General features: G+C 45.4%; 1 protein-coding gene across 3 annotated transcripts in view; it reads right to left on the reverse strand.

Annotated features, from left to right (window-relative positions):
• LAMA3 (laminin subunit alpha 3) overlaps positions 1–21,296 on the reverse strand; it is a 138,895-nt gene that overhangs the window by 91,434 nt on the left and 26,165 nt on the right. Inside the window, exons 9-18 of one of the 3 annotated variants that reach the window (XM_081014386.1) lie at positions 20,529–20,619; positions 15,910–16,041; positions 11,607–11,666; positions 10,326–10,364; positions 10,062–10,202; positions 9,161–9,295; positions 5,509–5,643; positions 3,667–3,804; positions 2,568–2,614; positions 1,291–1,390 (exon numbers count right to left, since the gene is read on the reverse strand). In XM_081014386.1, the coding sequence (XP_080870512.1) occupies positions 1,291–1,390; positions 2,568–2,614; positions 3,667–3,804; positions 5,509–5,643; positions 9,161–9,295; positions 10,062–10,202; positions 10,326–10,364; positions 11,607–11,666; positions 15,910–16,041; positions 20,529–20,619 (1,018 nt within the window). The remainder of the gene's footprint in view (positions 1–1,290; positions 1,391–2,567; positions 2,615–3,666; positions 3,805–5,508; positions 5,644–9,160; positions 9,296–10,061; positions 10,203–10,325; positions 10,365–11,606; positions 11,667–15,909; positions 16,042–20,528; positions 20,620–21,296) is intronic. The other 2 variants (XM_081014387.1, XM_081014388.1) reach the window with 2 other exon arrangements.

Consider the following 21,296-nt stretch of genomic DNA (forward strand, 5'->3'; position numbering starts at 1 on the left):
GAATCTTTGCTGACCTTGCCACATTCTGTTACCATGTAAGTGGAATTCAGTATTAATAATTCCTTTATCTTTTGCTAGATTGGTGGAGGCACGTTACCATAAAAGTGACATGAATGTTCTTTGGGGGGAAAGCTATTTTAAGACTCTTTTCCACACAGCAAGCTGTCTAAAGTCTAGACCTATCAGATACACTTTGGGCATTGCTGAACATTTTGAAAATGCTTCCAGTTATTGTTGTACTTATTTTCCATGTTCTGCATCTCAACATAACTCTAGGCAGTCTATGAAAAAGGCAGGTGTGTTCCAGAAAACTACCAACAGGAGGCTTCTTGGACACGTAAATAAACAATTTTCTCCAAGCAAAAAGGCCTCACTGTGTGCCAAATCAAACACTATATTGAGGGTGCAATTCTATAGCCCTTGAACCTGGGAGTTAAGTTTCATTGAACTTAAGAGGACTTACTTCTGAGTAAATATTTACAGGAATGTGCTGCAAAAGCATGCTTGCATTTGTGTATTTCTAATTTTATTTTTAAATAGCAGCTGTAGATGACCCTGATCCAGATCAAGACTGTAGTGTATAGGAAAAGAGGCTTAAGCCCTTTATTCTGTGTCATTTTCACGATAATCCGGGCCCCAAAAGGCTGCTATATGAGTTTTGCAAGTGTATGTTGCCTAACTCTGCTAAATTTACATCAAGTGATTCTGCAGAACAGAATTTGGCTATGCATCATTAGGCATCTGTGTTACTAATGGGAAACAGAGTGGTGTTTTTGGTTTATATTTAAGCAACTGCAAGAATACTGGTTTGTTTGATACTCTCAGCCCAGCCTGTGAGAATTGTGCTTTCACTAAAAGAGAGCACAAAACCTGCAATATACAAGGCAGCTGAATCCAAAGCCAGTGGTTTAAGACTGCACAGTGAAGGCCTTCGCAACCATGTCCACATCCGTGTCAGTCAGTGAAGCCCCTTTGGAACCTCAAATGTGTACAGGTGCTATCATTTTCTTAGGGTTGCTGTATAAAAGATAATAGTGGCAGGTCTGGAGGGCCTGGACTGGGCTGAGAACAGGAAAAAACCACAGGCTTTATTTTTATAATATAACATGAGGTGTGTACAGTGCTTTTTTCTTTTAAAAAATGTTTAGAGGCACTCTCATGTTCCTACTCATATTGAAATACTGCCCCTCAATGAGGCCAAACGTAGATTCACAAAATGTTTAGGGGTGTGCGTACCCCTGCGTTCCCCCAGGAAAGAAAAGAACTGGGTGTGTATCAACACAGCCTTACCTATACATCCATACGGGTTTTCTCTGGCCAGATGCCAGTAAAGTGGTTTGCAAATGCTACAGGTTGGACCTTCTACATTTTGCAGACACCGGCAATCATCCTAATGGACAAAGGGAATAATGCATATGTCATGACAGGGTCTTGACAAACTAGTACAGTATACAGCTTTGAAATACACATAGGAAATGGGAGATGGAGAACAGTTTTACAGATGGAGAATCCAGACTTAGAATTAGTAAGTTGTCTGAAGATACACAATGGGCAGAATTCACCTAACGAGTTCCATCAGCAGAAGTCCTGCTCATACAACAGGACTTCCCCCCTCTCCTTCCCCCGCAACCCCTGAAATTGGCTTGGAGAACCCCCAGAGACAGCCTACAGGGAGAGGAGAGGAAAGATTGTTTCATCTGGCAAGCTGCAACGCTTGCACTGATGGGACGTTCCACCCGATACAACCCCAATACAATGGTCTGTAGCTGCTAGACTATACTAGTTTGGATCCTTGCATGGCTCAACATGTGACTGGAGGAGCTGAAGGAACCTATCCAAACTCTGAGAAAGTGCCCCCCCGCCAACTCACAGCTGCATCCTTCCAACTTGCAGGGTGTACCCTTAGAAAATATGTTTGATTTCTTCATGCTTTTTAAATTAATATTTTTATACAGCCCATCAATAAAGTCCACTGGACAATTTACATTAAGTTATGGATCAATAAAACACACACACACACACACACACACACACAATTATCAAAAACCTGTTTGAGTGGTGAACACTCTTTGCTCAATGGAACTAATGGGACTTGAGCAGAACAGAGGCAAATTCACTACAGAACATTTCCCTATTATTGCTAGTTAGTGGGCATGGGGCAAGTTGTCCTCATCAAATCTCACAAGTAATAATATTCACACATTTGATATTAGGAGATATGACAAACATTCCATATCTCCTACGCTTATGAACTAAGTTCCTTATCTAAAAGTCACTTACTGGAGGAGTCTCCTCCCTGGGGCTACGATGCCTGTGAGGACAACTTGCCCCATGCCCACTAACTAGCAATGGAAAAGGGTGGAGAACCAGTCATTCAAGCCCTAGCAATTGTGTTATAATTGTAGATGCCACAGTCAGGTTATTTAGCAGGATAGGTGCTAATGTGTTGCCAGTTATTTGTTTCTTTCTCCATATAAATCCACTGTTATGAAAACGAAAGTACAATGAACTATGGCCTTTGCATGACAATTCTATTATGTAATTCAATTCTATTATGTAATACTTACAGAATAAGAATCCATGGTTCCTGCTGGGTCACATTCGTTGCTGCTTCCTGTTTACATTTTTTAAAATAAAAAACCCATTATTTGAAAGCTATTTATTTTCAACAATCCATATAGCACTTTTTAAGTGAAGAAAGTATTCCCTGGTTATTTTACTATGCATTGAGCCTCACAACAAACACTGACTGTTTCTCTCTGATATATTCTTAATAATATTTAAATACCTCCTTTTATGTACACACTGCATAGTGTTTTATCCTCACATTGGCCCTGTAGTCAATGTTGCTCCCATTTTACAGGTAGGAAACAGAGATGGAAAACATTAACTGAGGCCAATAACATGAGTTTTGACTGACTTGGCCATAGCCACTGAGGGAACCTCATGACCACAGGAAAGCAGAAAGAGATGTATGTGCTTGTATCTCTCAAACTTAAATCCAGACACATTCCATTCGTGGATGGTTGATCTATAAACAACCATTAACTCCTTTCCTGAGGTATCAGGACAACAGAATTTCTCTGATGAAGCAAGATTATAGCATTTGAAACTTCTTAATTTTAAAAGGCAAGTAAAAGGGGATGTAAAGGAAGTGTATAAAAGTATGCATAGCACAGAGAAAGTGAATAGTTTTTCTTCCTCTCTCTTAACACTAGAATGTGTGTATGTACAATGAAGCAGAAGAATGTTGATTCAGAACAGATAAAGTACATCTTCACACAGCACATAGTGAAATGTTGGAATTTGCTCCTATCAGAGGCAGCAACTTGGATGGCTTTAAAAAGGGATTTTCAAATAAATTTTATTTACTTATTTATTTAAAACATTTTTATCCCACTCTTCAGCCGAAAAATGGTTTGCAAATGTCTGAGATAAGGTAGTATGGCTTCCTTGCCTCAGTAAACTGTCCCTCTAAAACACCAAATGACATCCTTCAGGACACCTGCCACCACCTGAGCTCTAAGCATCTTACAATTAGCAGTGGCAGCCTAAACAAGTAATTAGCCGCACAATGGGGGCAAAACTTGTCCAACTCCCCCGATCGCATACAATTTTCTGCTTCTACAATATCGCCATAAATAAATGTGTCTTGGTAATTATTACCTTGGCAATGAGGAAAACTGTTGGCTGCTGAGAGACATCTGTGACACTGTTGTCCTGTAAAGCCTGGTTGACACTCACACTGGCCTGTGACTGCATCACATGCGCCCTGGTAGGAGCCATGGGTCGAGCACTGACAAGCTGAACAAAGGTGTTAATTTTATAAGGACACCAGGTTTCATATTACCACACACACACACATATAAACACACATGGATAAAAGTTTGGAGACATGCTCTGGCAAGCAGCTGCTTCTTTGTGGATTGATACATTCCATGCTTCTCCTTTTGGAGAGAGATATGTAACTTGGGGTCAGAGGTCTTATTCATCCTCCTTCTCCTCATGTAGCCCCTAGCTATGTTGGCAATCTCTCTGAGGATACCAAGCCAGAGAGCAGAGGCTCCCTCAACTGAACAAGAAGAGCCATATTTTCCTCTAGTCTTCATGCCTCCATTCAAGCACTTTGGGCATTGAGCAAAAAACAAAAGGCCTCACAAGTTGGTGGAATTCTACAAATACAACACACTGAAATCATCAGCTTCTGAAGTCCACCTACTCAAACGCTTTCAAATCTTGCAAAAATTTTGTTGCGAAAAGTTAACTTTCACAAAAAGTATAAAGATGCAGCTAGTTCTATATTGAATAATACAGTGCTGAAATCTGCAATTTTGAATACAGGCCTCTCCCTCTCTCTCTCTCTCTCTCTCCCCCCCCCCCCCCCCCACTCCCAGTTAATCTGAGGACAGGAGTTGTTTGAAGCAAAGAGCATGGAAAGCATGTTCTCTGCTTACTGTGTAGGTTGTCAGGAATTCTGTCAGCTGCACAGCTACTATACTGTTCTTAGTTATGCAGCCTTTGCCAAGTTGGTTCCCTCTGGATGTTTATTATATTATTATCTACACCTCTATCCTTCCCTTCCTCTCAAAACAGCACTGGCAGCCAACAACAAAGCAGCAGAATGGTGCAATAAAAATCAATAAATTAAAACATCAAGGACATCTAAAAACATTTTAAAACAGTCACATATCCTCACACCTCATCATTTCAAGGTTGCCAGGAACAGTCTCTTTCAGTCATCAAGTGCCTGGGTGAACAGGAATGTTTTTAAATTCCTCCTAAATGCTGATAATGAGGTAGGAAGACACACCTCATCAGAGAGGGCATTCTACAACCAGGGAACTGCCAATGAGAAGGCCCAAGCAGGGGTCAGGGCCAACCAAGAATACTGGCTGGGACTAATGGCAATAGTAGTTCAAGACATCTTTGAGGGCACCAGGCTGGGGAAGGGTAAGTGAGCATCACCTTCAGAAAGTCACAAAGATGTGTATTCTACCCAAGCTAAAGTTGCTGGGCACACAAACAAAACGTTTGCAATATATTGAGCCAGTCTGCTGGTCCTTATGCAATCGAGGGTCAATTTACACTTGAAATTTGTCACTTAGCTTCCCTTTGTGCAGCTGGTTTTTTAAACAAATAAAAAGCTGGTGCAACAGTGAGAGGGTGACCAAGATCAGCATCATGGCACAGGGACAATAATCATTTGCCTCCAGTCAAAATGCTCCTCCCACCCACATGCCTGTTGGAAACAGTTTAGTCCTAAGTGGCAGCTGCTCTCTAGAGGTAGGGATAGGGAAACGTTTTTGGCTCCGTGGGCCAAATCCCTTATCAGAACTTAGAATCGCAAGCTGAATTTTGACAGGTGGGCAGGGCAACCCACCTGTCAGTCACCTGACATCATTTTTCTTAAATACATCTAGTAAACTAAAACAGTTTTGCTTCCACGTACAGTAATACATTATTAAATCAAAGTTCATATCTGAGAAAGAAACTTGATTGGTTACTTACGCAAACAACTGGGATAGCTATAGTAGCCAGGAGCACACTGGCTGCATTTTGGCCCAGCATAGTTTGTATAGCAATGACAATGTCCCAAAGAGCCACACGTGTTGCTCACAGACCCAGATGTATCACAGTTGCATTCTGTAAAGGGAGAGAGAATAAGAAACCATGGCATTGTTGTTTGTTAGCTCTCTTTAAGTTAGAAGTTCTTGGCCATTTTTGGCCTGTGGGCACATTTGGAAATCTAAAAGATTGTTGTGGGCACCGCAGAATGCTGATTTCATAGAAGGAAAACTGGTGATGCTCAGAATCCCCCCCCCCAAAAAAACCCCACTTATACCCACTAAAGCAGGCAACCTCCCTGCCTTTAAGAAGCTAGCAACCCCTCCAAAACAAAAATTATTTGAAAAAACATTGAGCAAACATCAAAACATTGATGGTTTTGGATGGTACCTAGAAGAATGTCTTGGGGTTCTGTGGTGCTCACAGGTGCTACACTGGGGACCCCAGATTTTAATCATAATTTTTATACCCCAAAGCAAATGTCAAGAGATGGCAGTAAAAATCCTAATGTTAAGAGGAGGGAGGGAGGGAAGGACCTTCAGCGAAAGGAAAAAATTATGTTCTTCTTGGCACATCAATATTTAAAATTGTGTCAACATTTATTTAAAAAATAATAATTCAACTAATTTCAAGCTGCAAACCCTGAAGTTTTCCAGTGGACACCAATGCACCATAACCAAATAATAATCGCTATGCCTTTTTGTCTGTAAAGTTAGAGAGATGGCTCTAGCATTAGGCAGAATGAGGTGACTATCTCAGGAGGATGCTTTTGCATGTTATGAAAGAGCAATAAATTATTGGCTATTTAATTTAGTGTTGTCACATTTTCACTGGCAGGGAGGGGAAGAGGTGGCTGTGGGATATTCTGCCTCAGGCATGAAAACGACTTGACCTGGCTTTGGTACTATGAACCTTGACTTGGGAAGGTGGGTGCAGAAGGCAACATGTGCTGCTCTCCCTTAGGAAGCAAAATGTATGGGGTCCACTTTATAACTGACATGTCTGAGGACCAAGCAGGATAAAATGAAGCTATCCTTAGTTAAGTGTTTGTGGTATTGCTAGACGATACCCTTATAGTACTAATTCCCTGAGCCCAGCAGCCGATTACTAAATATGCCTTAATTTTTTGCAATGTCAGCTATTAGCATAACCATCTGACGTTTTGTGAGCATTTTAAAAATGCTGATCAGTCTAAACTCTGCAAAAGCAAACTGACAGATTAATGGCTGCTTAGAGCCAAAAGTAATGCATTTATTATGCATACGCATTGGCTTGTGGTACATTATGAGATTTAACTACTGTTGCTACTTCACTTTTTTAAAAGTTCTTTATGCACCTCCAGCTGTGAGAAGATGCCCAGAGGGAGGGCAGGAATGCAAAGTAGATGCCTCTTAAGATACATTGTAACCTAATCCCCTTTTAAATATATCAGAATCATTATTGAATTTGGCTTCAATATGGAATTTAGTTCAGATTTCTCAGCTCCATCTTGAACATGACTGTGGCAAATTATCTGGGCCGTTATTAGACTGTATGGTGAATTCTGATGTTCTAAGCCTCATTAGGTCCTCATGGATAATTACTTAGCTGGAGGCTTTTGCTGCAAAAAAGGGTGCCCTCAAAATCACATACTGGCCTCATTCAGGCATACGGCTAAGCCCAGCCATGGGTTGGCGTAAAGAAGTAAATATGAAAGCTCCCAGTGAGAGTATCATGGGCCCTCCAGTCCCAATTGCTGTTGTGTGGCTGTCCAAACCTGGTCTTGTGATTTTCTAGGCCCCGAATAAACCATAGAACACACCTTTTGTTTTTTATGGTGTAAGCTAAACCGTGGGCCAGGGTTTTGACAAAGTGCTAAACCAAACCATAGCTTAGCACACAGCAATGTGTGCAGGAGCAAAAGTAGAGGAAGTGGTCACGATCTTCTTATTGCAGGTTTGCTTAACATTATGTGCAAATGGGATCACTGATTAGTTCCATGTAACAGAAAACATCCCACTCCCCAGTACTTTAGGTGCTTTAGTAAGGGCTCTTGCACTGTCAAATCAGTTTTCTGAGCATTTTGAAATAAAAATGGCTCCACTTAAATCAATATACTGGAGAGTCTTTCATCAATTTTAATGGCTATGGATTTAATGTCTCCCACATAAATCTCAACTCTTATATTTGGGATTTTAACATTTCCCTTCTGATCTATTTAGCTTTCATAAGATGTTTTCCTTTCTTTGGCTGCCTTTGTGAGCCCCTCTCACCTGGGCCTCATGTCAACTTTTTTAAGCTCAACATGTCAACCAAGCCAATTTGAGGTACATTTTCTTAACAAAGCTATGCACTGACTCATTTCCAGTGAAACATTCTTCCATGCCAACTGAAGGACATAAGTTATGGTTTTCATTAAATCATTTGTATGTCTTCCCGGTCCAGCAATATCAAACTCTTTTGCTGTGTCGTCTCAATCCAGCATTTTGCAATAAGTGGAGAACTTTTTCAAAGTTCATAATATTTTCCATTGTCACATTCAGGAAGGGGCAAGCATTCTGCACTCCTGTGAACATAGCGCTGTTTATATTTTATTTTGCCTTTATTTTCCATCACTTTCCAATAACTGGGTCATGTGATAAGAAGAAACTGTCATGCAGTCATGTGACACATTGCATCTTGACACCGAAACACATAACGTATGGGGAGGAATTATAGTACTTAGTGCTTAGCGGGATGCGGGTGGTGCTGTGGTCTAAACCACTGAGCCTCTTGGGCTTGTGGGTCAGAAGGTTGGCAGTTCGAATCCCTGCAACGGGTTGAGCTTCCGTTGCTCTGTCCCAGCTCCTGCCAACCTAGCAGTTCGAAAGCACGCCAGTGCAAGTAGATAAATAGGTACCACTACAGTGGGAAGATAAACGGTGTTTCCATGAGTTCTGGTTTCCATCACGGTGTTCCATTGCACCAGAAGCAGTTTAGTCATGCTGGCCACATGACCCAGAAAGCTGTCTGTGGACAAACGCCAGCTCCCTTGGCCTGAAAGTGAGATGAGCGCCGCAACACTATAGTCGCCTTTGACTGGACTTTACCATCCAGGGGTCCTTAGCCTTACAGTACAGTGGCACAACACATGCTTTGCAGTTCCAGGTGCAACTCCTAGTCTCTTTAGTTACAGGATCTTAGCTGACATGCTGGGGGAAACCTTGACTGAGACCCTGGAGAGTGCCTGCCAATGAGAGTGGATAGCACCTAACACTGCAATCCTATACAAATCTATTCAAAAGTAAGCCCCATTGAGTAAGCCCCATTGAATTCAGTGGGATTTACTCCCAGGTGTGTATAGGATTGCAGCCTAAAGGACCCACTGCTTCACTTAGTGTAAGGCTGTTTCTAATATCTCAATATGCTTCCCTCCCAATTCTCAAAACATAAGGATGCAGCCTCTCTCCCCCCCCCCCCCCAGCCAACATGTCATTTTATAGAACACTGGGACAGCCTTCATCTCTTTCAACAAATTTAAATCAGCAATCCAAAAGGAACACATGACTGTACGCATTTTCAAGTTTGATGTCCCCCTGACCAGATCAATGTGTTTAGATTTATTTGTTTATTTTACCTTGACAGAAGGGGAAAGAATAGTATCCAGGCTGACAGGCGTTGCACTGAAAGCCATCTACGCCAACATGGCAAAGGCATCTTCCAAGGAAGTCACATATTTCAGGGAGGGTGCCAGCTAAATTGCACTCACACACTGCCAGAGGAAGACAGGGCACTTTCAGAAGTGATTCTGATAGAAGCAACACACTTCACACACCTCAGAAGCTAAATTACCTCCAGGATTGTAGTGAAAATTATCCCCCCTCCCACCATTTGCTAGTTCACAGTTTGACATGCAGGTCATAAAAAAGTTGATTCTAAAGAAAGCAATATTGAGAGCCAGTGTGGTGTAGTGGTTAAGAGCGGTAGTCACATAATCTGGGGAACCGGGTTCGCGTCTCCGCTCCTCCACATGCAGCTGCTGGGTGACCTTGGGCCAAGTCACACTTCTTTGAAGTCTCTCAGCCCCACTCACCTCACAGAGTGTTTGTTGTGGGGGAGGAAGGGAAAGGAGATTGTTAGCCGCTTTGAGACTCCTGAAGGGGAGTGAAAGGTGGGATATCAAATCCAAACTCTTCTTCTTCTGCCACTGTGGAAATCCGATTAACTTGAACTGCACTGAACACTCTCAAGTTCCATAACTAGATCAACATGCTCCTTCCCCAAGCCTGTTGAAAGTGATATTTATTTTTTCTTCATTCTCTGAATTTTTAAAGACAGATATGGAACATGTGGCCTTCCCGAGGTTGTTAGACTCCAACTCCCATCATCCCCAGGCAGCATGGCCAAGGATCCGAGATTATGGGCAACATCTGGGGGACCACAGGTCCCCTATCTGTGATCTAATAAGTTCCCAAGGTGGCTAACAAAAACGCAACACAAATACCGTATAAAAATAAGCCAAAACCATGATTACTTACTTTGACAGAAAGGGTAATGGAAATAGCCTACAGCACAGCTATCACAGGCAATTCCCTGAAATCCTTCACGGCATCGGCACTGTCCTGTTCGTCTGTCGCATTCACGATCACCTAATGCACCTGAGCCATGGCACTGGCAAGCTAGGGACATTTTTAACAAGTTAATAGTCTTGAAATTCAAACGTATTTGGATGGGGGGGGGATTAAAATTGCATTGCATTTGATTTTGGCATCTGTCAGCAGAATCAGAATCGTAGAACTTACGTTGACAACGTGGCCCCCAAAATCCTGGCTTGCAGCCTCCTAATGCAGAAAGACAGAATGACGCCGTGGAATTAACAGAACACGCAAAGGAAACCCTCAAATGTAGCAAATCTATTAGTTGCTAAAGAATGTTATTAAAGGATAAGCCCTGCCTTGCTGATTTCCAGCTACAGGAACTGAGGAAGCCAGGAAGCTCTAAGTAAAAGATTTCCAATGCTAAGAAACAGACAGGTCTTGTGATGGAAGAATTATTGACCAGCAGAAGTCAACTTCCTTTGCAGGTGGACATACACACACGTATTAAACCTATCTTCCTCTTCTTTTTAAAAATGTAGCATTTATTAAGCTTTTAAAACAAGCACATACAGTTCCAAATGTTGGCGTTGTTCGAATGTAATAAGCTATGCACAGTGTTGTTTATTCTGATTGGTAGTGGCTCTCCAGCATCTCAGGCAGAGATCTTTCACATCACCCTGCTACCTGACTCTTTTTTTTAATGGAAATATCAGGGATTGAACCTGGGACTTTTTGCATGCAAAACTTGGGTTCCTTCTCTCAACGGAGAATGAAGTGAATCACTGTGATACACTGTCTGCCTTTGGTCATGTCCACACCATACATTTAAAGCACTCTTATACCATTTTGACAGTCATGGTTTTCTCCAATGAAATCCGGGGACTGGAGCTTGTTAAGGGTGCTGGGAATTGTAGCTCTCTGTGGGATCCTCTAACAACCCCCAACACCCGTATAAACTAGGATTCTTTGGAGGAATCCTTTAAAAACATGCATTTCTACTCAAAGTAAGCCCCACTGGGTTTAAGTGACAAGGCCCCACTGAGCTCAAGGCCTCGATCCTATGCATGCTTACTTGGGATTATACTCCTGAGTAAATATGCATAAGATTGAGGCGTTGAAGCCTCTTTCTCTCATCCCAGCACAGAAGTCAAGCAAGCTGCCAGAGGACGGACAGAGCAATCAGTCTCTCTCAGGGCAGTGTGCAGCGTGGAAAAGAAGAATGAGGCAAAGAGAAAGGAGAAAAGTGGGTGGCATAAAGAGAGGGAGAAAATGAGATGGCAGTAAGAGAGAAAAAGGACACCAACCAAAGGAGGAAGGCACTCACAGGTTTTAATCCAAAGACAAACCAGCCTCAGAAAGGAAAACTCATATGCTACTTGAGTAAACCCACCCTCAGATTAACTATATTTATCAAGATTGTTCCTATGATGGATACAGGGTCAATAAATTATAAAAATGCAAACACAACAGAAAAAGATCACTTGCCAGCTATATGACCAGCTGAAGGGTCTTCTGGACTTGGAGTAACAGGATAAACAGGATTCCCTTTCAAGAGGGGAGGAAAAGAAGACAACTTTCAGAAAATACCTAGTACATTTTACTTACTTACTACATTTATACATCGCTCTTCTACCCAAAGCACTCAATGTGCTTCACAGTTTAAAACAATTACTTATAATTTCATAAATATGATACAATGGCTCAGGATCGCATTATCTCAAGGACCACCTGTCCCCATATGAACTGACCCAGACCCTGTGATCATCATAAAGCCCTTCTTTGTGGGCCTCTTCCACAAGAGGTCTGGAGGATGGCAACGTGAGAGTGGGCCTTTTCTGCAGTGGCTCCCCATTTGTGGAATGCTCTCCCCAGGGACATTCAGCTGACACCTTCATTATGCATCTTTAGGTGCCAGGGGAAAACTTTCCTCTTCAACCAGGCCTTTGGCTGATTAACATTCTATGACCTTTTAAATGTGTTTGGGGTGGTGGTTATGGGTTTATTTTGTCCTTGTCCTTGTTCTCATTATGAATTTTGTGTTGTGAATCACCCTGTGTCCTTTGGGTGAAGGGCAGTATACAAATTTAATACAACAATAATAAAATGAATCATGACAATTACTTGAGACAATTCCAGAAGACGTGGGGGAGGGTTGTGAGTTGGCGCATCCTGGCTGGCAGAGAGTATCTCACTGTGTCTCACCCCTTCCTCTAATACACCGTATTTTTCGCTCCATAAGACACACTTTTTCCCTCCTAAAAAGTAAGGGGAAATGTGTGTGCGTCTTATGGAGCGAATGCAGGGGGGAAGCAGGCAGGAAAAGCCCCCAAGAGCCGCACACAAGCTCTGCGCAGCTCTTGTGGACTTTTCCCCAGGAGGGAGAAGGGACTGACGTGGCCAGTCAGTCCCTTCTCCCTCCTCGTAGAAAAGCCCGCAGGAGCCACGCGTTCCTTAAAGGGTGTGCGGCTCCTGTGGGCCAGTGGCGTAGCGTGGGGGGTGCCAGGGGTGCCGGCCGCACCGGGCGCAACATCTGGGGGGGCGCGAGTCCAGAGGGAAGGGACAAGCAATCAAGGCTTGTTTGGGGTGGGGGGTCGTCGTCTCCGTTTGGCCGGCCCCCCTCGAGGAAGCGGGAACCTCTCCAAGGCGCAGCACGCCATCGGTGGAGGGAAAAGAGCCACGCAGCAGCAGCAGCAAAGCCGGGAGGAGGAGGAGGAGGAGGCGCTGCCTGCCGCAGGATCCGATCCGAGCCTGCTAATCGCTTGCTGGGAATTAAGCAGCTCAAAGAGGCAAAGAAAGAGGTGGAGCTGCTGGCCCGGCCGGGAGGAAGCTGGAGAGAGCAGCGCGCCTGGGCGCGGTGAGGTTGGGTAGGTGCGCCCTGGCTGGCTACCCACCTCCCGGGCTCAGTGCCTCCATGACCCCTCCAGCGGCGATGGGAGAGATCGGGGGTGGGGGGTCTGGAGCAGCCCTGGCTGGCCTGCTCCTGCTTCTCCCCCGCCTCCTTCCCGTTGCCGGCGCCTTGATCTCATCCGGATCAGGGACGAAACACGCCCATCCTTCGCTACTCCTTGTTGGGTCACTGCTTCATTTCTCCAGGGAGAGAGAGAGAGGAGAGGAGAAGTGCCGGGGATTGCCAAGCGCGCGTGATGCAAAGGGCCTGCCCACGCGCAGGCTGAGCTCCACGTGGCGGGGGCAGAGGGAGGCGCTCTGCACATGCTTAGGAGGCGCTTGCTCTTTCCGAAGAAGGACCTGGCTACTGGATCAAGGCCACAAGGGCCCATCTAGAGTGGCCAAGCAGACGCGTCAATGAGAAGCACTCAAAGCAGGACCGGGGCACAAGAGTGCTCTCCCTTTCTGCTGTTTCCAGGGGGTGGAAGCGTCGCTGCCTCGAACAGTGGCGTAGCGTGGGGGGTGCAGGGGGGGCCGGCCGCACCGGGCACAACATCTGGGGGTTAGGGTTAGGGGGCGCAAATCCACAGGTTAGGGGGCGCAAATTACTTGCCTTGCCCCGGGTGCTGACAACCCACGCTACGCCACTGCTGTGGGCTTTTGCAGGAGGTGGAGGAATTGCCATAGCTGCGCGCAGCCTCTCCAGCCGGGAGAGGTTGCGCGTGGCTAAAGAGGATGGATCCTGCTCGCTGCCTTGGCTTCTTTGCTCTTTGGGGCAATAATATTGCCCCAAATTTGGGGGGGGGGAATAATATTTTTTTTCTTGATTTCCTCCTCTAAAAACTAGGTGTGCCTTATGGTCTGGTGCACCTTATGGAGAGAAAAATACGGTAATATAGGAAGCTGCCTTACTCAGAACCAGACCACTGGTTCATAGCTCACAATTGTCTACACTCTCCAGCATCTCTCCAGGGTGACAGATAGGAGACATTCCCAGTCCTATCTGAAGATGCCAACAACTGAACCTGGGACCTTCTGCATGTAAAGCCGATAACTATGTCATTGAGCTACAGCCCTTCCCAGATATTACATGCATGGAGCTGCATAGACTTGTTGGGATTAGGAAGGTGGGGCAATGGCTGAAAACAAAATCTTTTGCTTCTTACCTTCCTTTTTTCTTTTGACTAACTCGGGCTCCTCACTTGTCAACATTCTTTGTCATTCTTCCTCCTCCCAAATCCCCCTCCTGACACATCATCTTTACCTCTCTTCTCCCCACCCTCCAGTACCTCCTTTGTCCTTATGTTCTCCCTTACCCAAATCATCTTCTTCCCCTTCACTCACTCAAAACATCCCTCTGGCTTACTTCCCCTACCCTTGCTCAGATCAATGCCCTGTCCTGGCCCTCCCATCTGAAGAACTTGAGCTCACAACTCTGGTTCTGCCAAAGGCTTTCGTTTTCAGATTAGATCAATGCATGAGGCGTATTACAGGTTACAGGAATCTGCAGGTACATGGGAGGTTAAATATAGGGCTAAGTGCCAGCTAAGGCATTGATGCAACAAGCAACATGCCCTTAGTGGCAAGCAGCAGCTGGAGTCCTGAGACTTGGCAAGCAAGTAGGCACTACTTGAGGTGGGCTGGCCTTGTTCCAAGGTGACAGAGGCAGAGACACAGCTAACATGGCATCAGACTTACTGCTAGCCACCTCCCCAGAAGTGGGTGGAGTCTTGAGTGACAGGACGAACCACCAAAGGACTAGGCATCTCTTGAGGGAGAAGAGTAGAAGGCTCCTCCATCCATCTACTTGGGCCCTCCCCAGTGTCCCCCAAGATGCTGTGTCCCTCCTTGAAATTCAGACACATTTTGTGCCCCAGAATTAATGATGATCATAGGGACCCTCCCTGAGGTCTTCTAGTGCCCATTCTTCAAGCCCCTCCAACTCTTCCTCCATGTCTGACCACTCCCTCCATGATACCCTAAGGGACACCCTCTTTTGCCCACATCTCTCCCTGGCTCACCTTCTCTTGCAATCAACCCCTTGCTCTTCTTCACCCAGTTCTCTTCTTCTCCACTCTTTATTTCACCCCAATCCACCCTGTCCTTCATCCCTCCTCCTCATCTTCCTCTGTTACAGAGAACTGAGTGAAATGATGCATTTAAAAAATAATCAAAGGGATTTCCCTTGTGCTGGTAGACCTTTGGAATGCTTCAATGGCCCCCTGTTTCCTTTCCTCTAGCTATTTTCTGCATTTTTCTGCAAACCATCCACCCGCCCACACCATGTTTAGAAAGAGAATTCTATATACCATGACCTTTGACACTAGACTAAGATGTATATTTTTAGGACCCATCCTATTTGTCTGATTGTAAATTGTTTTCAACTGTTTTTAATGTTGTGTTTTAAATTGTTGTATGCTGCCCTGTGACCTTGGGGTTAATCGCACATCATCATTATCATCATCATCTCATTATTTTCTAAGGGCTGTGTTCTATAAGTAATGGTAGCCTGAAACACAACTGAAATATTACGCAGTATTGGAATGGAAACAAAGAAAACAGGGTTGGGGAGGGGCAGAAACACTCAGCCAGAGTAAACATGTTTAAAAATAGAAGTTGCAGAAGTCTGCTTCCCAACCCATGAGCCAACCAGTAACAGAGATATATAACCACATGTTTTGTTAGTAGAATTCAGCTTTATCTCGCATTTACGACGGCTGCTTCCATCCATGCGTCATTGCAAAAACCAGAATATTTATTTCCTTGTCTTTTTTTTGCAGTATAGCTTTTACTTACTGGTGACTTTTGGGGAAATATGATTGGAACAAATGCATGCATAGGGGGGATATTTAATGAGACAGGACAAAAACGCAGAGCTGTGTGTTGATATATGGATACTCACCATAGCAGAAGGGGAAGCTATGGTATCCTTCAGCGCACCGATCACAGGTCTCACCCTGATAATTCAACTTGCAGTAACAGCGACCAGATCCTTCCTCACAGCCATCAGAATGTTCTGAGTTACAGCTGCAGGCTGTATATAAAACAATATCAGTCCCAAATCTTTCTTCAGCTTGAATTTATTTACCTCCTATTAAAATTAAAGGAATGTCCACTGCACTTGGGCTACTTCCTGGTATAGATAGCACTGTTGCAATAATCCTTTCCATCTTTAAAGTGCTGTGAGAACTTTACCTCGTCAGTCAATACAATATGATGCTTTCCTGTCAACAACAGCTTAGGTTGATTTTTCTCAATATATGTCCCTCGTAGGCTCATGCGGAGGAGCGGGAAGAGGCTGCCTGCCTGTCAAATTGCTTTCTAGTATCCCATTTAACATCCTGGGTCCCAGTTTCTGAGCATTATTATTGCTTTTATTTATTTAGGCAGTTATGCCCCACCTTCAATGTTACCACTTCTATTGCAACTTACAGCAAAATGTTTTTAAAAATTGAAGTAAAGCATTACTAAAAAGATGGTTAAAATGGCAAATAAATAGCACCAGAGTTAAAGCCAATCTGAGCAGTTTTTTAAGGGGCCTGACTAAATAAAAATATATTTTGTTGGGATTGATTTATTGGTTTGGCGTGACCCCCGCTAATTGATTTACGATCCACAATTAGCTCTTTATGCCCGGCGCGCTTCCTCCGAGCTGCGCCACTCAGCTCCGTCTCCAGTAGCTCTCCAGTCACGCCTCAGCAGAGTTGAACACAGCGGTGAAAACTGTCATGTAGCTTCACTTAGCTTCCGACAAACACACAGAGAGACCAGGTTTGTCTAATATCAGTTCTTTATTCCGACTTTCCCCAGGAAATCTCCTGGGCTCACAGCAGCCATGACAAACTGCCACCTTCTCTCTCAGAGAACCAGAGAGGAACAGAGAGCGTAACTCCTCCCAGACTCCTCCCAGCTTCTAAATCTGACGTCAGAATGCTGAGGCATCATGGGAACTTCTTAACCTGTTAAGTTCCAAACCCAACACCCCCTCTTGCCGAACCATTCTGACAAGACCTTTTTGAGTTCAACACTTTCCCCTTTGCCTTGTGCCACTTCCCGGCATCTTTCCCAGGCACCTGTTGAACCCCTTCAACACTCCCAGAATCACACTGTGCGACACTTTTCCACGCACTTGTGACCTGAAACCCTACTGACCCATTTGGGCCAGCAGTTGTGTCTTCTCCGTCAGACTCTTCCCCCTCTGACTTGACACCCTGTTTGTGAGCTTTCTCCATTACGCTAACCGGAGATGAAGCCTCACACCTGGACACTCCTTTCACAACCTTTGGAGATGCCCAGACCTGCCCCGAACCCTGATCTTGGACCTGGTCCCCATCACCGGGCTCTGAACCCTGATCTTGGACCTGGTCCCCATCACCGGGATCAGCCTCTGGCTCCCTTTCCTCCTCAGAATCAGACAGACATTCTGAGAGAAAAATAGGACTATCCCTGAGCCTTGAACACCCACCCTGTTCACAGAACTCAGCCTGCTTACTGACCAGCAGCTTGGTTTGATCACCCTCTGGGTATGCAAACTTCCACCCATTGGTTGCAGGATCATATCCACAGAAGATCATTTCCTGAACCTTTGGACCACCTGCCTCAAAGAGCTCAAAGGGCTCTTTGGCTACCCTCCCAAACCTGGGAAAACCATGTACCTGTGCACCCTTGCATGCCCTGCACCCTAGGGACCTCCCACATTTCCGGAGTTTGTACCCTTTTGTGCACCTGTGCAGCTTTTGCACATGACTGGGAACCTTAGCACACTGCGCCTGTGCTTTTCCAGCATTCCCACCACCCTCCAGAGGTGACTCCAGAACAAAGAGATTGTTCTGCCCCCTTTTCACGTTGGCCACTTGTTTCCCCCCAACGTAGACCTCTAGCTCCTCCTGTAAAGGAGAAAAAAACATGTTAGCCACAGCAGAAACCGACTTTCTCATTCCGTCTGCTAACATCACAGTTGTGTCCTGTTGAAAACAGCCCTGCAGTTCCGCATTTCGCCAGCAGGCTCGCTTAGCAGGTGCTGACCAACAGCAGTATTCAACACCCAGCGTGTCACCGTGTCCTGGCTGGAGTTGTTCTTCACAGTTGCCATAGAAGCAGTGATAAGAAAACAACCCTCCCCAGCGTCTGAACCACGTCTTTCCCTTGCGTTCCCACGCTGGCCTCCTCTCCGAGACTGATTCCCATGAGAACTCAGCTGGTTGACCTTGGGACCTTCCTGCCCAGCTGTCTCCGCTCTCCATGGGCAGCAACGACGAACTCCAGTGGAAAAACACTGCCCGGGGCTCCTCCCAGCTGGCTTGGCCCTCCTTCTTCCTTCTTCCCGAAAAGCACTCCTTGCCAGCTTCGCCCCCTCTGGCCTGGCTCCCACTGCGGCTTTCTGGGAACCTGCTTTGTTGACATTCCACTCCAGCACGCACAGTGGACAAGCCTTTACACTTGCCTTTGGAATCCTTCGCCCCCCCCGATCTGCTCACTAGCACTCCTTGAGGCTAAAGCATCAGGAACAGGGGCATCAGCCATCTTTAGGCTTTTCTCAATACGTCTCCAGGGCTCTGGCCTCCTGCTGAAGCTTCACAGCACATCCCAGGCAGCCCTTGCTGACTTTACGCCCTTGCCCAACTTCTTAGAGTGAGCTGTTGAAACGCAATGTCCTCCAAGACCTGGCTGCCTGCCATTGTCTTCCGTTCTCCCAAGGGGCCCCAAGCTGTACTCACAGATTACAAGCTCCTCCGGCACCCATCCGTGGAGAAACAAATTTTCCAGCTGCTCTTCAGCTCCCAGCACTCAGCTCTCAGCACAGGCAAACACTTTGCGTCTTTCAGCTGCTCTGAGCTCCGCAGCTCTCCTTTGCCTCTTAACACCAGGCAAAAACTCCTGCCAGCGACTTCAAACGCATTCCGGCACTTCAAAGCGTTCCTGTGACAGTTTTTACGATCGGTGATTAAGGGTCCATAACCTGTTGAATTGATTTATTGGTTTGGCGTGACCCCCGCTAATTGATTTACGATCCACAATTAGCTCTTTATGCCCGGCGCGCTTCCTCCGAGCTGCGCCACTCAGCTCCGTCTCCAGTAGCTCTCCAGTCACGCCTCAGCAGAGTTGAACACAGCGGTGAAAACTGTCATGTAGCTTCACTTAGCTTCCGACAAACACACAGAGAGACCAGGTTTGTCTAATATCAGTTCTTTATTCCGACTTTCCCCAGGAAATCTCCTGGGCTCACAGCAGCCATGACAAACTGCCACCTTCTCTCTCAGAGAACCAGAGAGGAACAGAGAGCGTAACTCCTCCCAGACTCCTCCCAGCTTCTAAATCTGACGTCAGAATGCTGAGGCATCATGGGAACTTCTTAACCTGTTAAGTTCCAAACCCAACATATTTGCTCTGTGCCGAAAATGATAAGCTATTTGGTGCCTGGTGTTCCTTTCTGAGAAAGCTTGTCTCTCTGGTCTGACACCATCCTGACCCCCAAAGATGGGAAAACCCTAAGAAGGAGTCCCAAAGACTATCTGAACATATGGGTAAGTTCATGTGAGGGTAGGCAGTCCTTCCTGTACCCAGGTCCCAAGGGCCTTAAAAATAAGTGCATCAGCCTTTTGAATTCCCCTAAGGAAGGAACAGCAGCGGGTTGTCCCATGAAATGGCTGAAAAATACTTAATACAGTAACTGAAGAGATGTATTCCGTTCAGCAGACTCCAACTCAACAGTTCCTATGTCTCAATCCTGACATACATTGCCAAATTTCCTAACTGCAGTATTTGGAGCCAAGTAAAGTTTCTGAGAGGGTTTCAGGGGCTACTCCACATACAATGTATTTCAGTAAGTTTGACTGGGACATTCTTTAAGCATGGCAAGCTATTACTGATCTATCATTCTCCAGCAGCAGTAACAGCTGGTGCATCAGTATTACCTCTTTTGGTCTCACACCAAAAACACAATAACATCACATGGGCAAAATCTATGTGAGCAATTTCTCAAGCACATATAGCAATAAATAAATAAATAATGGTTCCTGTACCTTTAAGGTTTGCATGGCAGGGAGAAGCTGTTCTTGCAAAGTGATCTATGCTTAGAATCAGAGAAACTCTAGGGCAGTAGAAATATACTGACTTCACATTCTAAAATATATTGGCATTAACTTCCCATTTTCCTATGAAATTGGAAGGTAGAGTGGAAACAAGGTCAGCCTCCCCATGAGGTGGGGTGAGGCAGCCACCTCAAACAGTGAAAGCAGCCTGCCCCCGCCACCAGGGCCCCCCCGACAGAAGAAACGCACCGCTGCCAGTAGCACCAGTTTCCAGCAGCATCTCACAAGATTTCAGCATGATTTTGCTGGAAGCCAGTGCCACTGCTTGCACTTCACAGGTGCCACCATGCAGCACCAGGGAAGAGAGACTTGCGGGGAGGCAGGATGCTAGCGGGGCAGCATATTCCTGCTTTGCCTCAAGCAGCAAAATGGGACGCACTGCCTCCGGGTGGAACTCAGTAGGGGAAAAAGCAAGAGGGAAAGAACATACGTATGCATCCATACGTTGCTGTCACTGGAACACCATAAGGACGGTAGAAGCCCTTCAAGCATTTCTCACAGTTTACACCGGCTGTGTTGTGCTATGCAGGACAAAATAAGGAAAAAAGATGACACGAGAAAAAGAACAGCTAAGCAAGGAAAGAACTGAATGTGGATGTTTTACAATATGTTACTATGGCCAAGGAAGAATGTTAATGTGGTAGAAATGCAGTGCATTCTGGGTTTCTTGGAGGGCGGTTCTTTTGCATGTTGTCAGAAGCTGAGGAGTTAGAACCCACAGCTCTGGGTACAGTTACCTAAGCGATGACCCTGAAGTAGCACCTGAAGTAGCTAGGCCCACTCAGGCTGTCTCTTGGCTTATTCCCTCGTTTGACTTCCTGACTCAAACTCCTAGTCTAACTCCCAACTTAACCCCCTTCTCTTGGACTCCTCCCTCCAACTTGACAGCTTCTATGGCTCAACCTGGCATGTACAATCATACCTTGGTTTTCAGATGCCTTTGGAGTTGAATATTTTGGCTCCCGAATGATCAAAAACTGGAAGTGATCGTTCCAGTTTTTGAAGGTTCTTTGGAACCCAAACATCTGATGTGACTTCCACGGTGTTTGATTGGCTGCAGGAGCTTCCTACAGCCAATCGGAAGCCGCGCCTTGGTTCCCAAACATTTTGGAAGTCGCACGGACTTCTGGAACAGATTCCATTCGACTTCCAAGATACCACTGTATTGACAAATGCCCTATATGATCAAAATCTAGTG

This window comes from Podarcis pityusensis (genome assembly GCF_964106645.2).
Source record: "Podarcis pityusensis genome assembly, chromosome: 7".
In the NCBI taxonomy this organism is placed as follows: Eukaryota; Metazoa; Chordata; class Lepidosauria; order Squamata; family Lacertidae; genus Podarcis; species Podarcis pityusensis.